At 52.6% G+C, this 18,740-nt stretch overlaps 1 protein-coding gene across 1 annotated transcript in view; it reads right to left on the bottom strand.

Annotated features, from left to right (window-relative positions):
- CPT1A (carnitine palmitoyltransferase 1A) overlaps positions 1–18,540 on the bottom strand; it is a 58,335-nt gene extending 39,795 nt beyond the window's left edge. Inside the window, exons 1-2 of the mRNA XM_061161901.1 lie at positions 18,423–18,540; positions 601–754 (exon numbers count right to left, since the gene is read on the bottom strand). Of these exons, the coding sequence (XP_061017884.1) occupies positions 601–741 (141 nt within the window). The 5' untranslated portion in view covers positions 742–754; positions 18,423–18,540. The remainder of the gene's footprint in view (positions 1–600; positions 755–18,422) is intronic.
- Between the last annotated feature and the right edge of the window lie 200 nt (positions 18,541–18,740).

The following is an 18,740-nucleotide window of genomic DNA, read 5'->3' as shown; positions in this document are numbered from 1 at the left end:
TCAGCCACTCAGTTGTGTCACGTCCAACTCTTTGCGACCCCATGGACTGGAGCCTGCCAGGCTCCTCTATCTATGGGATTTTCCAGACAGGAATACTGGAGTGGGTAGCCAATTCCCTTCTCCAGGGGATCTTCCAGACAGAGGAAACAAATCCGTATCTCCTGCATGGGTAGACAGATTCTCTACCACCGAGCCAGCTCAGAAGCCTGCATCTGCATTTACGTGCATCTTTTTCAGTGGTGGACCATTTCATTGGTGAGATGTCTGTTAAATAAACTCTCTGTGGTTTCCTGTGAAGTGTAGAGGGATCCAGACTCGGAGCTAGAGACATTTATTCTCCTTCTACCCCAAAGGTCACTTACCCTCTCTGAACCCCGATTTCCTCATCTGCCCAAAGGGTCCCAATTCACCCCGCCTGCCTTACAGAATTTCTCCAGGAATTCAGTGAGTCAACACATATAAAATTGTCTCACAGGCCTTACGGACCAGGAAACATACATAAGGTGCCAATTACCACGGACGCACTGAAACTTCAATAGAACCTGGACTTCTCAAATAGGAAAGCAAATACTGTACAGATTGAAGCAAGGATCTGGAAACCTTGAATCTGATGAACTTCTTCTTCCAGGAATGAAGTCCAGACAGATAGATCTGCCTGAGGGCCTCATGGCTCATTCGGAGGTCGATCCCATCCGGAGTGACTGTGAACTGGAAGGCCACGGCTTGGTGGGCCTCCGCCATGGTCAGTGAGCTCCTGGAAAGACAAGGGTGAACAGAACGTGGTGAGTGTTGACCAGACATTAGAAAATCCCTTGTTGTTGTCGCTGCTTAGTCACTAAGTCCTGTCTGACTCTTGGCGACCCCAAGGACTGTGGCCTGCCCGCCTCCTCTGTCCACAGGATTTCCCAGGCAAGCATACTGGAGTGGGTTGCCACTTCCTCCTAGAGGGAATCTTCCCGACTGAGGGATCGAACCAGTCTCTGTTGCGTTGGCAGGCGGGGTCTTTATGGATCAGCCACTGGGGAAGCCCCTATATAGACGTGTGATCCATTCTGAATTTGGCCATTTCCTCCCATTTGATAAATTGAATGTTACTCATTAACACACCTGGTTGTAATTGCCCCCTCACCTCTCCCCCCCTTGCTCCAGCGGGATACAGACAAGCCATCGCTGCCTCTGCTTGGAGGCGCTGGGTGGCCAGCAGAGTCCAGGAGCTGGAACCCCTCACCCCCAGGCCCCTGGCCATCCCACCAACCCTGCCTCCGGGCAACAGGCAGCCGGAGCCTCACCCAACCGGAATCCCGAATCCCAGGGCAGTTTAGCAACTTGCCGTGCCGGGGCAAATCCCATCCCTACCCACCAGGCAGCCTGGAGGCTGGCACAGAAAGTCCTCAAACACATCCATAAAAGCCTTGATGCTTTATCTCAGGTGGGAACCGGAGTCAACACCACACACCTTGGCTGCGCGGTAGCCACTCCACAAACCACTTCAGGTTCCAGAAGACTCCAGGAAAACCCAATGCACAGAACCCTGGGGCAGGCCTCCCTCCTGGAGACTTGGGAAATCAGACAGCTGCCACCCTCATCCCCTGCAGGCTTGGCCCTCCCGGCTGGTTTCCAGCCTCTGCCAGGCGAGCGCATTTCGTTTTCTTGCTGTAAATATTTGCCTCCTTTCACCTTCTTCCTTGATCAGCTCCTGACTCACCTCTTCCCTCTCACCCTCCCCGACATCAGCCCTCCCCCGACCTGCTGAAAGTGCCTGATGGCACCACCTCCCCCTAAACCCTCTGCCAGCAAGCACAGCTGCATACAAAGGAGCTAAAAGTTCACCAGTTAAGTTCAGTCGCTCAGTTGTGTCCAATTCTTTGTGACTCCATTGACTGCAGCACGCCAGGCTTCCCTGTCTATCACCAACTCCCGGAGCATCCTCAAACTCATGTTCATCGAGTCAGTGATGCCAAAGTTTGTAGTAAAGCAGAATAAAACCCCAGAACTGTGAGTGTGTGCATCCCTAGCGCATGCTATTTTTCCTTTTCTCATCATGCAAGCCTCTTGGGCGCAGACATCAAACCCATCAAAATCAAGGGCAATGCGGTTTCAAAGATTTGTTGTTGTTCAGTTGCTAAGCTGTGTCCGACTATGCGACCCCATGGACTGCAGCACGCCAGTCTTCCTTCTCCTTCAGTATCTCCCTGGAGTTTGCTCAGAATCATGTCCATTGAGTCAGTGATGCTATCTACCATCTCATCCTCTGCCCCTCCCTTCTCCTTCTGCCTTCAATCTTTCCCAGCATCAGGGTCTTTTCCAATTGAGTTGGCTCTTTGCATCAGGTGGCCAAAGTACTGGAGCTTCAACTTCAGCAACAGTCCTTCCATGAATATTCAGGACTGATTTCCTTTAGGATGGACTGGTTGGATCTCCTTGCAGTCCAAGGGACTCTCAAGAGTCTTTTCCAACACCACAGTGCAAAATCATTAATTCTTTGGCGCTCAGCCTTCTTTGTGGTCCAACTCTCACATTGGTACATGACTGGAAAAAACCACAGCTTTGATTATACAGACTTTTCTTGGCAAGTGATGGCTCTGCTTTTTAATACACTATTTACATTTGTCATAGCTTTTCTTCCAAGGAGCAAGCATCTTTTAATTTCATGGCTGCAGTCACCGTTCGCAGTGATTTTGGAGCTCAAGAAAATGAAATCTGTCACTGTTTCCATTTTCTTCCCATCTATTTACCATGAAGTGATGGGACTGAATGCCATGATCTTAGTTTTCTGAATGTTGAGTTTTAAGCCAGCTTTTTCACTCTTCTCTTTCATCAAGAGGCTCTTCAGTTTCTTTTCACTTTCTGCTATTAGGCTGGTGTCATCTACATATCTGAGGTTATTGATATTTCTCCCAAAATCTTGATTCCAGCTTGTGCTTCATCCAGCCTGGCATTTAGAATGAGTTATTCTGCACAGAAGTTAAATAAGCAGACAATATACAGCCTTGTCATACTCCTTTCCAATTCTGAACCAGTTTCTTGTTCCGTGTCTGGTTCTAACCAATGTTTCTTGGCCTACATACAAGTTTCTCAGGAGGCAGGTAAGGTGGCCTGGGATTCCCATCTCTTTAAGAATTTTCCACAGTTTGTTGTGATCCACACAGTCAAAGGCTTTAGTGTAGTCCATGAAGCAGAAGTAGATGTTTTTCTGGAATTCCCTTGCTTTTTCTTCAGGAAATCAGAACAAGTGATCCCGGCTGTCACTCACTCGTCTATTCAACAAGTGTGTGTTGACTGCCTCCTACGTGCCAGCCAGCCGTGGAGAGGATGGAGATGCTGGCAGGAAGGGTCACCCCGCAGCTCAGACGGGGGGCAGGAAGAAGCGGGAGTGACAGAGAGGACCCCTCAAGTGACATGGAAGCCCAGAGGAAGGATCGGACAGAAGGCAAGATTTTCAGGATCGAAGGCAGACCTGTGAAAGGGCTGGAGATGCAGGCTGGCCAGGATCAGGGCAGGGCTGAATTCAGACAGGAAGGCCCAGAGGCAGCCGGGATTCACGATTAGGGTGATGGAAAAGTATAAAGGGCCATGATTTGGGGTGTCAGTTCCTGTGTCTGTTCCAAAGAAGACACGGGTATATATGCCAAGTCGCTCAGTCGTGTCTGACTCTTTGCGATCCCGTGGACTGTAGCCCGCCAGGCTTGTCTGTCCATCACCAATTCTGGCAAGAATACCAGAGTGGGTTGCTGAGCCCTCCTCCAGGGGATCTTCCCAACCCAGGGACCAAACCCGGGGTCTGTTAACATCTACCCGCACTGGGAAGCGGGGGGCTTCACCACTAGTGCCACCTGGGAAGCCCAAAGAAGACCACTCTGGCTGCTATATGGAGAGCAGGGGGACTGGGAGGAGCAGTGAAACCAGTAAGAAGCTGGGGCAGGTTTCCAAGGAAAGCATGGCCCACAGTGGGAATGGGGGTAGGACCCCCTGTAGACAGGTCTCAGATGCACCCTGGGGCTGAGGCCTGGACTGTGTGGGCTCCACCAACCTCCCCAACACAGAAGAGCCACAGAGCAGGATGGGCGAGGCGGGGACTGGGAGTGGAGCATTCACCCCGGGGGCAGTGGACGGGGGGCACCCAGGTGGGGACGTCAGGGCCAAAGGAGAGGCTGGGATGGGCAGCTGAGAGCTCTGCCTGGATGATCTTGAAAGAAAAGAGCAAGTCAGTAAAACTGCATCCACCCATGTAACCTTAGCCTGGTGCCACCTGCCTAGCATTCAAGGATATTTACACGTGGCAATTTCCTGGCAGTCCAGTGGTTAGGGCTCCGGGCTTTCACTGCCGAGGGTTCAATCCCTGGTTGTGGAACTAAGATCCCACAAGCCACATGGCACATCCCACAAAACATGACCCTTTGCACACTGTTTACCTGGCATGGAGCAAACGTCCACAGCCCGGCCAATTTTGAAGACATAAGTCCCATTTTTGAGAGCACCAAGATCTCTAAGCAAAAGCTTGCTACAAGCCAGTTTAAACCATCCAAGAGGGCACTCCAACCAACAGCTCAAATCCATTTCTCAAAAAGCTACCCAAGGGGGCTCGAAGATGCTTCCAGAGCCTGAAGGTTAACTCAGCCCGTCCTCCCATCAAAGCCTTGGGGTGAACACAAGTCTTACAAGAGATAAGAATTCTACATGGCATGCATCACAGCAAATACAATTGTGGCTACCCTGTCAATGATTTATTGGAGCTCTCAAGGGCTTTACACATAACAAGAAGGGATTATTAAAGGCAGTAAGTTAAATACAGTGTCTAGTGTTTATAGTCAATTCTCCCCAAAGGTGTGCCCACTGTTTGTTCGTGGACCTAACCCCTGCTAGACAGGGGCAGACTGACTGTATTTGCAGCCTCGTTTTCTGAAGTCAGTGGCATTAGCAGAACTCTCTGAAAACAAATACCTAATAAGGACTTACTGGGGGCTTCCCTGGTGGTCCAGTAGCTACGACTCCACACTCCCAATACCGGTGGCCCAGGTTCCAGGTACTGCAACTAAAAGTTCGCATGATGGCAATTAAGACCCAGTGCAGCCAAATAAATAGATGAATCAAAAAAAAAAAAAAAAAAAAAAGACCTACTGTATAGTACAGGGAACTCTACTCAATACTCTGTTATTATGGCTTATATGGGAAAAGAATTTAAAAAAAGTGGACATATATATGTGTATAACTGATTCTGCCGTACACCTGAAACTAACATTGTAAATCAACTATACTCCAATAAAAATTATTAAAAAGACAAAACAAAACAAAACTCCCTGAATTTAACTAGAGAGTTGCTTGGTTCAGGCTAAAAACTAACTCTGTGTCTTAGGTGCCAAGCAGGAATTAGCGAATCAGATGTCAAGGACTTGAGACGTTCCCTCTGCAAATCTAATGAGTGAAAAATCCATCCTGGATCCAGGCATTCACAGTCTTGAAGTTGGAGACATTTAGAATTGTAAATACTGCCCCCTGCAGCCGTGAGGGCAATGCAAAGCAGAGATGCAGCAAAGGACCACTTCACACCCACCAGGATGGCAGTCATTAAGATGCAAAGAAATCAAAACCCTTGTGCCTGGCTGGGGGGAATGTCAGTCTGGCAGCTCCTCGGATGGCCAAACGTAGTCACCATGGGACCCAGCAATTCCGCTCCCAGGCACATGCCCAGCAAAGTGAAAACGTATGCCCACACCCAAACCTGCACATGGATGTTCACAGTAGCATTATTCACAATAAGCAAAAAGTGGAAGCAACTCAAGCATCCTCCCACTGACAATGCGTAAACAAAACGCGCTCTATCCATACAGCGGGATGCTGTTCACAGGCAACACAAAGGGATGAAGCACTGACACGGCCCCCTGTGCGGACGAACCTTGAAAACTTGATGCCGAGTGAAAGCAGCCAGACACTGCTGTTCAGTCGCTCAGTTGTGTCCGACTCTTTGCAACCCCATGGACTGCAGCACACCAGACCACATGTTGGATGATCCCCGGTATGTTAAATGTCCAGAACAGGCACAGTCTACAGAGACAGAAAGCAGTGGCTGCCTAGGGCCAGGGGAAAGTGGGGGGTAAAGGCAGGGAGGACATCTTTTGGGGGTGATGAAATGTTCCCAAATTGACTGGGGTCACAGCTGCACACATTTGTGAATATACTAAAAATCACTGATGTGTACATGTTACATGGGTGGATGCGATGGGATGGAAATCACCTCCTATAAAGACTTGGGAATTCCCAGGCGGTCCAGTGGTTAAGGAGGGGCTTCCCTGGTGGCCCAGTGGTAAAGAATCTGCCTGCCAATGCAGGAGACGTGAGTTCAATCCCTGGGTCAGGAGGATCCCCTGGAGAGGGAAATGGCAGCGCACTCCAATATTCTTGCCTAGAGAATCCCATGGACAGAGAGGGCCCTGGCGGGGCTATAGTTCACAGGGTCGCAAAGAGTTGGACATGACTTAGCAACCAAACAAGAACACACCAGAGTGGTGGGGACTTTGCCAACAGATTGCTGAGCTGCCCCTCAGGATGTTTACCTAGAGTCAATCAGGTGAGCAGCCCTGCCATGAAGGTAAAGGGGCCTGGAGTTGAACCGGGGCAGGGTCACCTAGGAGTGCCCTCCCCACACTGATGACTCCACTTGCCTTGGGAGCAAACTGCCTCCAGGTGAGGCTGGGTGGGGGTGGGGAGGCAAGATCTGCTCCAGGGCAAGGAGGCAGGCTGAAATAAACTCTTGGACACTCAGGAATTATGAGGAGCCCCAGTGAATGGGAAAAGAAAGGGACAACAGAGGACGAGATGGTTGGATGGCATCACCAACTCGATGGACATGAGTTTGAGCAAGCTCCAGGAGCTGGTGATGGACAGGGTAGCCTGGCCTGCTGCAGTCCACGGGGTCGCAAAGAGTCAGAGGAGACTGAGCGACTGAACTGAACTGAAGCAGCAACTTTACTATATTAACACAGCAGGATGTTTTCTATCTTGAAGCAGGAGAGACTGCCAACACACTAGAGCAAGAAATCACCCCTACACACCCTCTTCCTGGAAGGAACAGATACTAATCCTTTGCCATGCTTATCAGAGACCGCCTTGTCCCCAGCCCTGTCTGCCTGGTCCGCTTCCTTGGAGCCCCGAGGCACCCCCGACCCGGCTGGCACGGCCCTGCTGTCTCTGTGAGCACAGCGGGGAACCCCAACACGCCGCGAGAGGGAAGGCCCTGGGGCCAGCTGGCAGGCCGGGCCTGTGTCTGGATCCGGGCCACTTACGCTGCACAGCTCCTTCTCTGGATCCCTTCAACCTTCCAGGATGAAGTCAAAAGGCACTCCAGGGCCCCAGGGTCAGGTGAGCAGGTCACACCTTGTGCAGCCTACCCCATGTGCCAGCCCAACCTCCAGCTTCCTCTCCCTCCTGAGTAAGATCACCGGGCACGAAGACTGTCTTACCGGTTCATCCCCTGGGGGTCCTCTTCCAGCCCCCTTGCACCGGGAGTTGGTCACCTACAGGGCCCTGCCTGGGGCCTGGACTTGTATCTGTGCGGACGACTCGCTTCAAGCCCCGCTGATGCCAGAACAAGTCAACTGAAAACCCATCTTGCATCCTTCCCACACCCTCCCTGCCATCACTCCTTGAAACACCTCACTGCCTGCCATGCCCGGGCACGAACGTGTTGGGGTGGTCCTCACTCCATCCCCCACCTGCTGATATGGGGGCGGCAGGATGCCCCGCCCCCCCAGGATCACTCCCAGCCCCACCCCTGGGTGGAGAGAGGCGCCTTCCCTGGGGACAAGGTATACTCCGGCATGACCGCTGGGACCCACGCACAGAACGTGCAGCTGTGCCCCGGGGTCCCGGGAGGCTGGAGGAGAGGAGAAGACATGAGCACAGTCTCCTTTTCTGTCATTCCCTTGTTCCTGCAAACCATCACTGGGCAAAGACTGGAGGCCCTCTGACTAGAACCCTGAGCTGGAGGGGACAGAGAGAGAGGGACAGCGGGAGCACCGCCTGGGAGCACAGGCTGGCTGCTCCTCCCCCCAAGGTCTGGCTGGGTGACGGGAGAAGCCCCTTGGGGACTATTCCTGATGCGAGGTCACTGCTTGCCATGTGTGCCCAGACAGCTCAGGGGTAAAGCGGAAGTGGCTGCTGATGGCAGCAAGCCCTCAGCTGCAGGGAGTCATCCAGTGACTGATCCGACGCACTGAAAACAAAGCCCTCTCTGTGTGTGCCTGTCTGCAGGGGGGCTGTCCATGCATGCATGCTAAGTCACTTCAGTCATGTCCGACGCTTCTGCGACCCCATGGACTGTAGCCCGCCAGGCTCCTCTGTCCATGGGATTCTCCAGGCAAGAATACTGGAGTGGGTCACCGTGCCTTCCTCCAGGGGATCTTCCTGACCCAGGGATAGAACCCAGGTCTCCTGAATGGCAGGTAGATTCCTTACCACTAGTGTAGTGGGGCTACAGACCCGTTTGTTCTCCCTGGCAGGACAGAAGTCGCTTTCAGGTGCATCACGTGGAGAGCGCCCACCAGGAGCTCCACCTGGGACACTCCTGGGTGCTGCTGCCAGCCCCGCCCACCTTGGCTGAACATGGGAACCCTGGGACGGTGCCACCTTAGAAACCAGGAGGGCCACTAGAGGAGAGAGACTGGCACGAAGGTCTGTACCAGGGCACTTAAGCATCTTACGCTAATCTGCTCCACGAAAACACCAAGATCCAGAATAAGATGCCCCGGTTGAGCATAACAACCTATTTATTGCCATTTTAAAAATTCACACCTCTGGTCTTAAATTCCCTCCCAAGCTCAGGCCCCCGGTCACCTCCTCTTTGGCCAGGCCCACCCACAGGTCCTGCTCTGCAGCCTGGGAACTCTGATTTACAGCTGGGGTGACTTCTGCCCGTTTTTTTTTTTTTTTTTAATTTCTCTTTCCCTGCTTCACACCTGGCTCACAGCTCCCTCTCCCAAGTGCCTGCCTTGGAATCCACATTCTGGAAGCACAGGAAATTCTATCAGTTACATCCAGCAATTTCAGTGGTACTTGCTGCGAAAATGACTTTCACTTGTCAATTGTTCATTTAATCTCTCATCATAAGCTGTAAAGCTCCCCAGGACACAAATTCTTGCTGAATTCTCTGAACAAACAACAAGTCCACAGACAGTTCTCCAATCTGGGGGAAAATGCTGCATGTCCCATTCAATTTTGGTAAAATTACGTTCATTTTAACAGTGTTGCCCAAAGCCAGCCCCCAAGATTCTTAGCCTATGAGTTGGTCTGTACTTTGTTTTCCAAATGTGTTCACTTTGCCTCTTTCTCTGCAGCCAATCCTTCAAACAAAAGCCTTTCACCTCGGAAGCCAGTGGCCTGCAAATCCTAACACTGGTTTTGTAATCAAGAAGTCATTCATAAGACTTTCTATTTCCCTCAAGGGTATCTGGCTTCCTTCAGAGCCGGTCCCAGTCCCCAACCCCCCCTCATCCCCCCACTGTGGTTCTGCAACAGGCGGCAGGAAAGGAGGTGAAAGGTCATCCAATGCAAAGTGCAGGTCAAGACTTCAAAAAGGCCTGGGGCAAACTGAGATGTGAAATCACCTCTATAATACAAAGCAAACAATAAAAACTGGCCTTGTGACAGCAGACGTCCAAGAAAACTTTATAGCAATGGCAACACACAATAAATTATGTGTTGTCAGAAGTTTTTCAATACAGTCTTGAAATTAACAGATGCTGAAGCTCCAATACTTTGGCCACCTGATGCAAAGAGATGACTCATTGGAAAAGACCCAGTGCTGGAAAAGATTGAGGGCAGGAGGAGAATGGGGTGACAGAGGATGAGATGGTTGGCTGGCATCACTGACTCAATGGACGTGAGCTTGAGCAAGCTCTGGGAGTTGGTGATGGACAGGGAGGCCTGGCGTGCTGCAATCCATGGGACTGTAAAAAGTTGGACAGGACTTAGCGACTGAACAACAAAGAAGTCTTTCAATATAGTCTTGAAATCAACAGATAAGGAGAGAGGTAGCTCACGGGTAGAGAGAGAGATAAATAGGGCATACAGACTAATTTTTTGCTATTAACAATGAAGATACAAAACATTTTTTCTACCAAAGCGTTTGGCATATGCCAGACAATGTGATGCATATTTTATCTGCATTAACCCATTTAACTCCCACTAGAATCCTAGGATTTACTGATGCCATCTCATTTACTACAAGTCTTGGATGTCAAGAAACTAGCCCAAGGTCACAGCTAGCAAATAGCAAAGCTGGGAATCAGGCCCAGGTCCAACTCCAAGTTAAGTGGTAAGCACTCCGTACAAAGTTCCACTTAAGATTCCTAGAGTTATGACACAGAAAAATTAGGTCACTCTATCATAACCAAAATGAGGTGATTGCAACCCGAAGTAAAAGGACAGTAACTGCAAATGTGGCGGGTGCCAACTGTCAAGTTATTCCCATGCTCCAGTCTTCCTGCTAGAATTGCACAATTCACAAGCCCAAAGAAGCAGGCCCTGCCTTCTGTTAAAACCCATCTCATCCAGCAGCAAACAAATGAGCTGGGACTCCTTTGAGAAGAGGTCACCCCCAGGAAGCGATAGCTGAGCGCAGCATGAATACAAGGCAGGGTCTCCAGGGGCACAGCCGGTATCCCTCACCAGGGGGAGGCTGAAGGACATCCCATCCCCTTTTTAAAAAAAATTAAAATAAAATTTAGTTATCCCTGGCTTCCCTGGTGGCTCAGTGGTAAAGAATTCGCCTGCTGGTGCAGGAGACATGGGTTCGACCCCTGGGTTGGGAAGATACCCTGGAAAAGGAAATGGCAACTCACTCCAACGATCTTGGCTGGGAAACCTCGTGGACAGAAAAGTCTGACATGCTACAGTCCATGGGGTCACAAACAGTCAGACACGACTTTTCGACTAAACAACATTTATGGCTGCCCTGGGTCTTAGTTTTGGCATGTGGGATCTAAGTTCCCCAATGAGGAGTCAAACCTGTGTCTCCTGCACTGGAAGGCAGATTCTTAACCACCGGATCACCAGGGACATCCCTGGAAACCCTCTTGAGAGAAGCTACTGCAAGTGGAGAATGTGTAGCATCATCTTTAGCTGAAAGCAGAGCAATTATTTTGTCATCAACAACATATTCTGTTCTCTGGTAACCAGTGCCTGGGAGGGTTCTGCTTGGCTCCTGAAAGCTGGTTCTGCCCCCCAGGACTGGCTCCGACTTGGGGAAAGCGTGTTCCTGCTGTGCTTGATGGCCAAGGCGGTCTCCAGGCTGACCTCAGCACTGCGACCCAGAGCACTTCAAGGAAAGCGCCAGGAAGGTTCAGGAAGGCTTCTCCAGCCTAGGGGGTTCACGACTCTTCCATTCCTGCTTACTCTCTAGTATTCAGCCATTTGGCTGATGATAAGAGTGAGAGTTTAGGTGCGGGCAAAACTTAGCAGTAATGGAAAGACAGAATGAAAGGGCTCCTCTCCACCTGAGTGCAGGCACCCGATCCCTGTGCGGTCACGAGCCACGTCCTTGTTCCCTTGCAGACGTGATTGGCTGTAATTGTGCTATTGTGTTTTTTCAGTAAGTGTATACACAAACACACACAAATTACTCTTTCCCTAATCTGATGGAGGTAAGAATGGGACTCAGGGGAGATTCTCAGATGGCTCAGAGGTAAAGAATCCACCTCCCAGTGCAGGAGACAAGGGTTCGAGCCCTGATGCGGGAAGATCCCACAAGCCGTGGAGCAATTAAGTCTGTGCTCTGCAACAAGGGATGCCATCGCAGCAAGAAGCCTGCACGCCAACAACTAGAGAGTAGCCCCCGATAACCATAATTAGAGAAAAGCCCAGGCAGCAACGAAGACCCAGCATGGCCATAGATAAATACATACAATTACTTAAAAAAGAACGTGAGACTCAGAACGCAGAACCTCCCTGTAAATTCTGGGGAGGGCTCCATGCACAGGAAGGGGGCAGGTGTTTTCGTTCATGAAGGGCTACGTCTTGAATTCATGACTGAGCGCTGAACAACCGCATTATTTAATAACCGCTTTATTTAAACTGGCCACATGGTTCATTTCTCACAGTGAAGTATATCATAATAAACCATTCACGTTTACAGGGTAAAGATGCTGAGTCAAGGCAGGTTACAGGGGAATTCTGCATCATTATCCTTTTTTCTGTGGCTCTTGATAAACAACAGCTTTTGCCTACAGAGCTGCTGTGAAAATAAAGCAAATTCAAATGTAAGCCTTATACTGTGCCACATCCACAAGTGATGATTGATCAGATAAATCTTCGCAAGAAAAAGAATTGAGGGCCATATCTGTACAAGGAAAATACAGAATGTCTTGGGGACTTCCTGGTGGCCCAGGGGTTAAGACTCTGTGCTTCCACTGCAGGGGGCACAGGTTGGATCCCTGATCTGGGAACTGTTAGGTGGCGCTAGTGGTAAAGAACCCGCCTGTGAATGCAGGAGACAAAAGAGACTCGGGTTCAATCCCTGGGTCGGGAAGATCCACTGGAGTAGAAAATGGTAACCCGCTCCAGTATTCTTGCTTGGAGAATTCCCACGGACAGAGGAGCCTGGCGGGCTACAGTCCACAGGGTCGCACGGAGTCAGGCATGACTGAAGTGACTTAGCACGCATTCAGGCACTGGAATAATATCCTAGAGTCCTTCATTGGAAGGACTGATGCTGAAGCTGAAACTCCAACCCTTTAGCCACCTGATTCGAAAAGCCCACTCACTGGAAAAGACCCTGATTCTGGGAAAGACTGAGGGCAGGAGGAAAAGGGGACGACAGAGGATGAGATGTTTGGATGGCATCACCAACTCAATGCACACGAGTGTGAGCAAGCTCAGGGAGACAGAGAAGGACGGGGAAGCCTGGCGTGCTGCAGTCCACGGGGTCCCAAAGAATCAGGCGCCACTGAGCGACCGAACGACAGCAAGCCATGAGGCGTGGCCAACAGAAAAGAAAGAAAGAAAACACAGAATTTGGCAGGCCCCAGTTAACTGTGCTACCTGCTCAGGTGTTTTTCTCTGGATGCCCACCCAGAAGGACCCCCTCCAGACTGGCCAACATTAGCACAAGGGCCTGAGTGACGACAGCTGGGTGGGGCACGCATCCACCCAAGAGAGTTTGCAGAACCTCTCCTCCCCACCAGGGAGTGGTTCCCTCCAAAACCCTGGCAGGGGGAGGGGGGCCCTGTATTTGCCACCTGTGTACTTCTCCTTTGCACCCAAAAGGGCAATTGAACTGGTCAAACCACATGTTCCCATCTGGGGACTGCAGAAGGCAGCTGTACCCATAAAACCTGCCTATAGCCAAGGGATTCACACGCTGGAAACTACTCTCACATCTGGTCCCTTAGGGAGCCTCATAAAACCCCCGTGAGACAGGATGACAGGTGTTGGAAGTACCGCCTTAGAGAGGAGGAAATGGAAACCCAGAAACACACACAGCTGATTTGGTGTCATGTCCAGTGGGCCCAGAGGTGGGGGAGCACCAACACCCAGGCCCTCGACCTGCACAGGGGTCTGGGAAGCAGCCTGTCAGAGGAGGGGGCACAAGCTTCGGAGAACACAGACGGAGGTTCAGATTCCAGCTCCGCCACATACTCAGATGTGTGTGTGTGTGTGTGTGTGGCCCAGAGCAAATGTCATCATCATTCATAAGATCTGTTTCCTGGCAAATAAAGTATGCACATTGCCCATAACTCACATCAGGCCTCCAGCGCGGGAACACACTTTGTACCTTCCCAACTGCAGTCGCAGGCCAGCGGCAGTCCTCTAAGAGTGTAGGTCGCCACGTGGGTCCCATCCCACCTCTTGCTACTGTACTTGATACCGCCACTAAACGTCTTTGACATTTAACAGCATCATTGCTATACTTCACTCTGCACAACAATGTATGCTGGTGATAGTCGAAAGAAACCAAAATTCTGAGCATCACCGACTCAATGGACATGAGTTTGAGTAAGCTCCAAGAGCTGGTGACGGACAGGGAAACCTGGCGTGCGGCAGTCCATAGGGTCACGAAGAGTTGGGCATGACTGAGCGACTGAACTGAACTGAAATCTTTTAAAAAGGGCACAGATGAGCTGACACTTGGGGAAAAATCAGTGATACAGGCATAATCTTACAAATGAAGTATTTCAGAAAAAACAAAGTCCAAGCTACGGTATAAAACAATTTTTTTAAAGGCAAGGTTATTTTGTGTTTGCTTTCAGTACAAACATGTACTACTTGTTTAATTGTGTGGGACAGAGTGACTCCTTAGAAAGTCACTGCCTGTCCTTAAGGAGCTGACTCCCCTCCCTACCAGGATGCTGGAACACAACCTAACATATCCTGCTGAATGCTGTGTGCGTGTTGGGGGTCAAGAGCCTTGGGAGCCCAGAGGAAGCCAGTATACTGGTGGGAGATGGGGATCCTGACCCCTTGATGTGGGGAAGGACAGAGCTGGCAGGAGTCCCCGACCCTGGTAATAACGAGGTGAAGCAAGGCTTCCCAAGGGAGACCCAACTGTGCCAAAGGTCCCTCACCATCTTAGGAGGGTGCAGCAATCCAGGGGAGGGCCTTCGCTGGTGGTCCAGTGGCTAACACTTCGAGTGCTTCAAATGCAGGGGGCCCAGGTTCGATCCCTGGTCAAGGAACTAGATCCCACAGGACGCAACTAAGAGTTCACAGGCTGCAAAGAAAGATCCCGAATTATGCAATGGAAATCGAAGCTCTCATGTGCCACAACTAAGACCTGGTGCACCCAAACAAATATAAAAAAAAGAAGAAGAAAAGAAAACTCCACAAGAATCCAGGGAAGAAAGGGACTCAAATTTTCCCTGCTCATACAACAAATACCTGAATGCCTGCTCTGGCTCATGCAAATAGGGAGGAAGGCAAGTTCAAGAGCCATTTAGGAAGCAGAAGCAGCAGGTGCAGCTTAGGGGCCGGCTGGGAAGAATCTAGGAGGATCCTGACCTCCTGGGACATGGGAGTGAACCACCACATCCAGAGTAGGAACAATTCCTTTGCCTTCTACCTACAGAACTTGGTGTCCAACAGTCAGCTGATAAGCCCTCAGAAGCTGAGCCTGGCTGCCCTGCTTCCCACCCCTCCATGGGGCCATTGCCCTACTGTACCGCAGCTACTTTCAATTATTAACTTCCCGAAACATTGTTGGACATAAAAACAACTCACATGCAAAAAAAAAAAAAAAGTAAAGGGCATTCCAGTCACCTTATCCAAGGAGGTCAAGTTGGCCTCAGTCCAGGGCCTGCTGGGAACGCAGTGTCCACCTAATATTTGCTTGGGGGCAAAAGGTGAAGTTCACAAAAGGCAGCAAAATAATCAGAAATCAACAAGCAGAAAATATTCCTTATTTGTGTTAACTAGCAGATTTTCTTTTAAATGCCCTGTACCGCCTAGACTATCTCTGCAGTTGTCAAAGGAACAATAGGGATGGCTTCTCGGGAGGGGCACGAGAGAGGCAGTCAGCTGTGTGCTGAATTCCCATTGGTACCCACTTCGTTTTGCATCCTGGGCTTGTATTACCTATTTTTTTAAACAGAAACGTCCTCGCAGGAAACGCTCAAAAGAGGGGCTGGAGCAGAGGCCTCGTTGAAGTTGGGAGACAGAGAATCTCCGAAACACACTTGAAACAGACCAGCTGGAACAACAATTTTATTCTTAAAAGCAGCAATTTTTTCCGGAATTCAAAGTGCAGGCTTCCAGCGGCAGCAGCACTCGGTCGGGTCTGCCAACAACAACCATGCGGAGTGACTAAACACTTTTTTCCAACAAAGGAAAAAATGCATCCGATCAAAGTGCAGAAACAGCCCGGGGCCCGGAGCGGGAGCGCGTTTCCGCCTCCCACCTTCCCACCGCCTTCAGACTCCAGGCTGCGGCTTTAATTGCTTGCTTGGAAGGCGTCCTCGCCGCGGCCGCCAGCAACTGCGGTCGGCGCGCCCCGCCCCTCCCGCGGGCGTCACGTGACGGCTGAGAAAAGTAGGGGAAAGGTTACGGCGAGCCCCGCCCCCGGCCTGGCGCGTCCGCCGCGCGCAGATCCTGTTCCACCGGCCCGGCCCGGAGAGCTTCCGGAACGAGCTGGCGCGCGTCGCCAGCGCGGTCACCCCGGAGGCAGCAGGCGACAAAAAGCGCCTTTGGGTGGGAAGGCCTGCGTGGTCAGCCTTGGGGACAGTGAGGAGCCTGGTGTCCCCCAAGACAACCCACGTAGGAAGGGCGGCACCGCGCCCCGCGAGCGCACGGCGCCTCCGGAAGGGGCTCACCGCGAAGCCCGAGAACAATTAACGGTGCTTCCATGAACCGGCGCGCGGGGCCAGGGTTGCGTAAGTCCGCGCCCTCGCCCCAGGACTCCCCGGACACCCAGGCTTGACCGCTCGGTGACCACGGGCCTGGGGCTAAGGGCGGCAGCGACGCCAGGTGCATTCCCTTCAATTCTTGTTTTCAGTACAGACTCGAAAGGTTATTTGGGCCGGTGCATGACGCCCCGTTTCTGCCAGTCTGATACAGAGTATGTGCACGGCTCAAGGTGGCCCTTCTCCCGATTCTCACAGCTGTTCGGATGGAGTTCAGCATTCAAGATCAGATCTCTCCACACATCTTCGGAAGGAAACCGGTCATTTACATACGAAAAGGAGCCCTGGGACCCGCAGAGGCAGAACCACCCCAAACTCGGCAAGAACGCAGCCTCCAGTTCCTATCACAGCTGAACACTCCCCTGCCTCCGCGATAAACAGTATCACCTTAAATAATTTGGAAGGTGGGGGGGGGGGGGGGGGCTGATGCTTGTTGGCATTAAGGGGAAAAAAAAGACCAGTGTGCTCGACCATTTTTTATTCATTTGGCTTGGGGTTTAGAAGTAAACATGCTTGAATATCTGGAATGACCAGAAACCGGACGCCTGTGTGAGAAAATGGTGTAACAACAACAACAAAAGGTGTAACAAAATACACGTTTCAAGAGGTTAAACTGAATTTCATTTTACTAAGTAGCTTACAAAGTTATCAGTTTCCTACTAAAATCTGCCCTTCAATATTTTAATATCACGTGGAACGCAGAGGAACCGGGAGTAGTTCCGAGTTGGGAATATTAAGCTTGCTCTGTATTTAACCTGAAGAGTCGAGATTTTTAACTCTTGGAGTGAAGAGTATGATCATCCTTCTCTTTGGCTTTAATGAAAGTCAACCACCGATTTACAAAATAAAGACGCTGACCCACGGTCTTTCCAAACAAAACGAAAGGGACTGGCTGTCGGCTCGCCTAGGGAGTTGGGGTTAGGGACTGACGGAGCCCAGGATGCTCCACCGCCCTGACCACGCCGTCCGGGCTCGCAGGCCAGGTTCGCCTGGGCCTGGTCACGTGAGGCCCCCACGCCCTCCCACCCCCCCGCAAGACAGTTCCCTGCCCCGATACGACCTTGGGCAGCCTCCGCGCCCACCTGCCCTAAGACCGCGCGCCGCACGCGGGGATGGACGACACTCGCGAGCGGGGACCCAGGCCCAGCGCCCCGTTCCGCATGCACCTAGGGCGCTCGGACTGCGCCTGAGTCCCAGCGCCAAGGGCGTGTCCCCACGGCTGCACTGCGGGGGCGGACGCCTGGAGGGGGGTCCGCGGCGTCCTTCTGGGTCCCTAGCGTCCCTCTGGCTCCCGCTTAGGACCGGCCTGCGATCCGGCGACTGCACCCCAGACCCAATCCACCCCAGTAGGGGGAGGGATGGGGCGAGATCGAGAAAGGATCCGCAGCGCCCTGCTCAAGTCCCCTGCCAGGTCCGGAGGGCTAAGCATCACTCCCGCTGCCCTACTGCGTGCGGATCCCCAGACCCAAACCCCTTCGGCGAGGGGAGTGGGGTACAGGGAGGGGAGAGGGAGGCGGCGGTCCTGGTGGCCCCCGGCCAGGGGCATCGTGCCAAGTCCGGAGAGTTAAGCACCCCGCCAGCTCCCGCACGGTACCTGTCCCCAGGCCGACCGACTCTCGGACTGACCCCCAGACCCAAACTACCCACTCCTTGGAAGTGAGGGTGAAATAGGAAGAGAAAGGGAGCCGGTGGCCTTAAGGGCCCCCGGCCGGAGACGTCCTGCTAAGTTCGAAGGGCTGAGAGCATCCCTAACCTGCAGCCGCACCGGACTGCTCTCCTGCATCGCGACCCCGGCGCGGACCCCCTATACCCGGTCCACTGCGGGGGATGTGGCGTTCCTCCTCGCTCCAGTTTCGAGCTCTCCACGAACCCCGAGTCCCTCTGCGGCCCCAGCCCAAGAAGTGCCCCCCTCCCCCGCGCCCCGCCTCGATCGGGGCCCCTGCCATCCCCGTCCGCCCCCGGCCCCGGGCCCCGCCGCAGCCAGTGCTCTGCGCCCGCCCGCCCTCCCCGCTGCGCGCGGACTCAGCCCGGCCTTACCGAGTGTGCGGACAGAGATGCAGCGGCAGCGACAGCGGCGGCCGAGTGAGCGAGCGGCGAGCGGGAGCCGGGGGCGGGAGGACCGCGGGCGAGGCTGAATGCACCCGGCGCCGGCCAAGGCCGATTGGCTGAGGCGCGCGGGGCTGCGGCCCGGCGGGCGGCGACTCCCGGCGCCCGGAGGCGGGGCCTGGACGGGGCGGGGCATCCGCAGGGGCGGGGCGCCCTGGACAGCTGGGCCCGTGAGGAAACTGAGGCTGGCGGGGGTGCGGAGATGGGAGTGAGTCACGCCACCTCCGCTTCTGCAAGCCTGGGGCCTAG

This window comes from Dama dama, chromosome 2, assembly GCF_033118175.1.
Source record: "Dama dama isolate Ldn47 chromosome 2, ASM3311817v1, whole genome shotgun sequence".
In the NCBI taxonomy this organism is placed as follows: Eukaryota; Metazoa; Chordata; class Mammalia; order Artiodactyla; family Cervidae; genus Dama; species Dama dama.
Note: the sequence above shows the minus strand (reverse complement) of the source record. Positions and strands in the feature narration are given on the sequence as shown.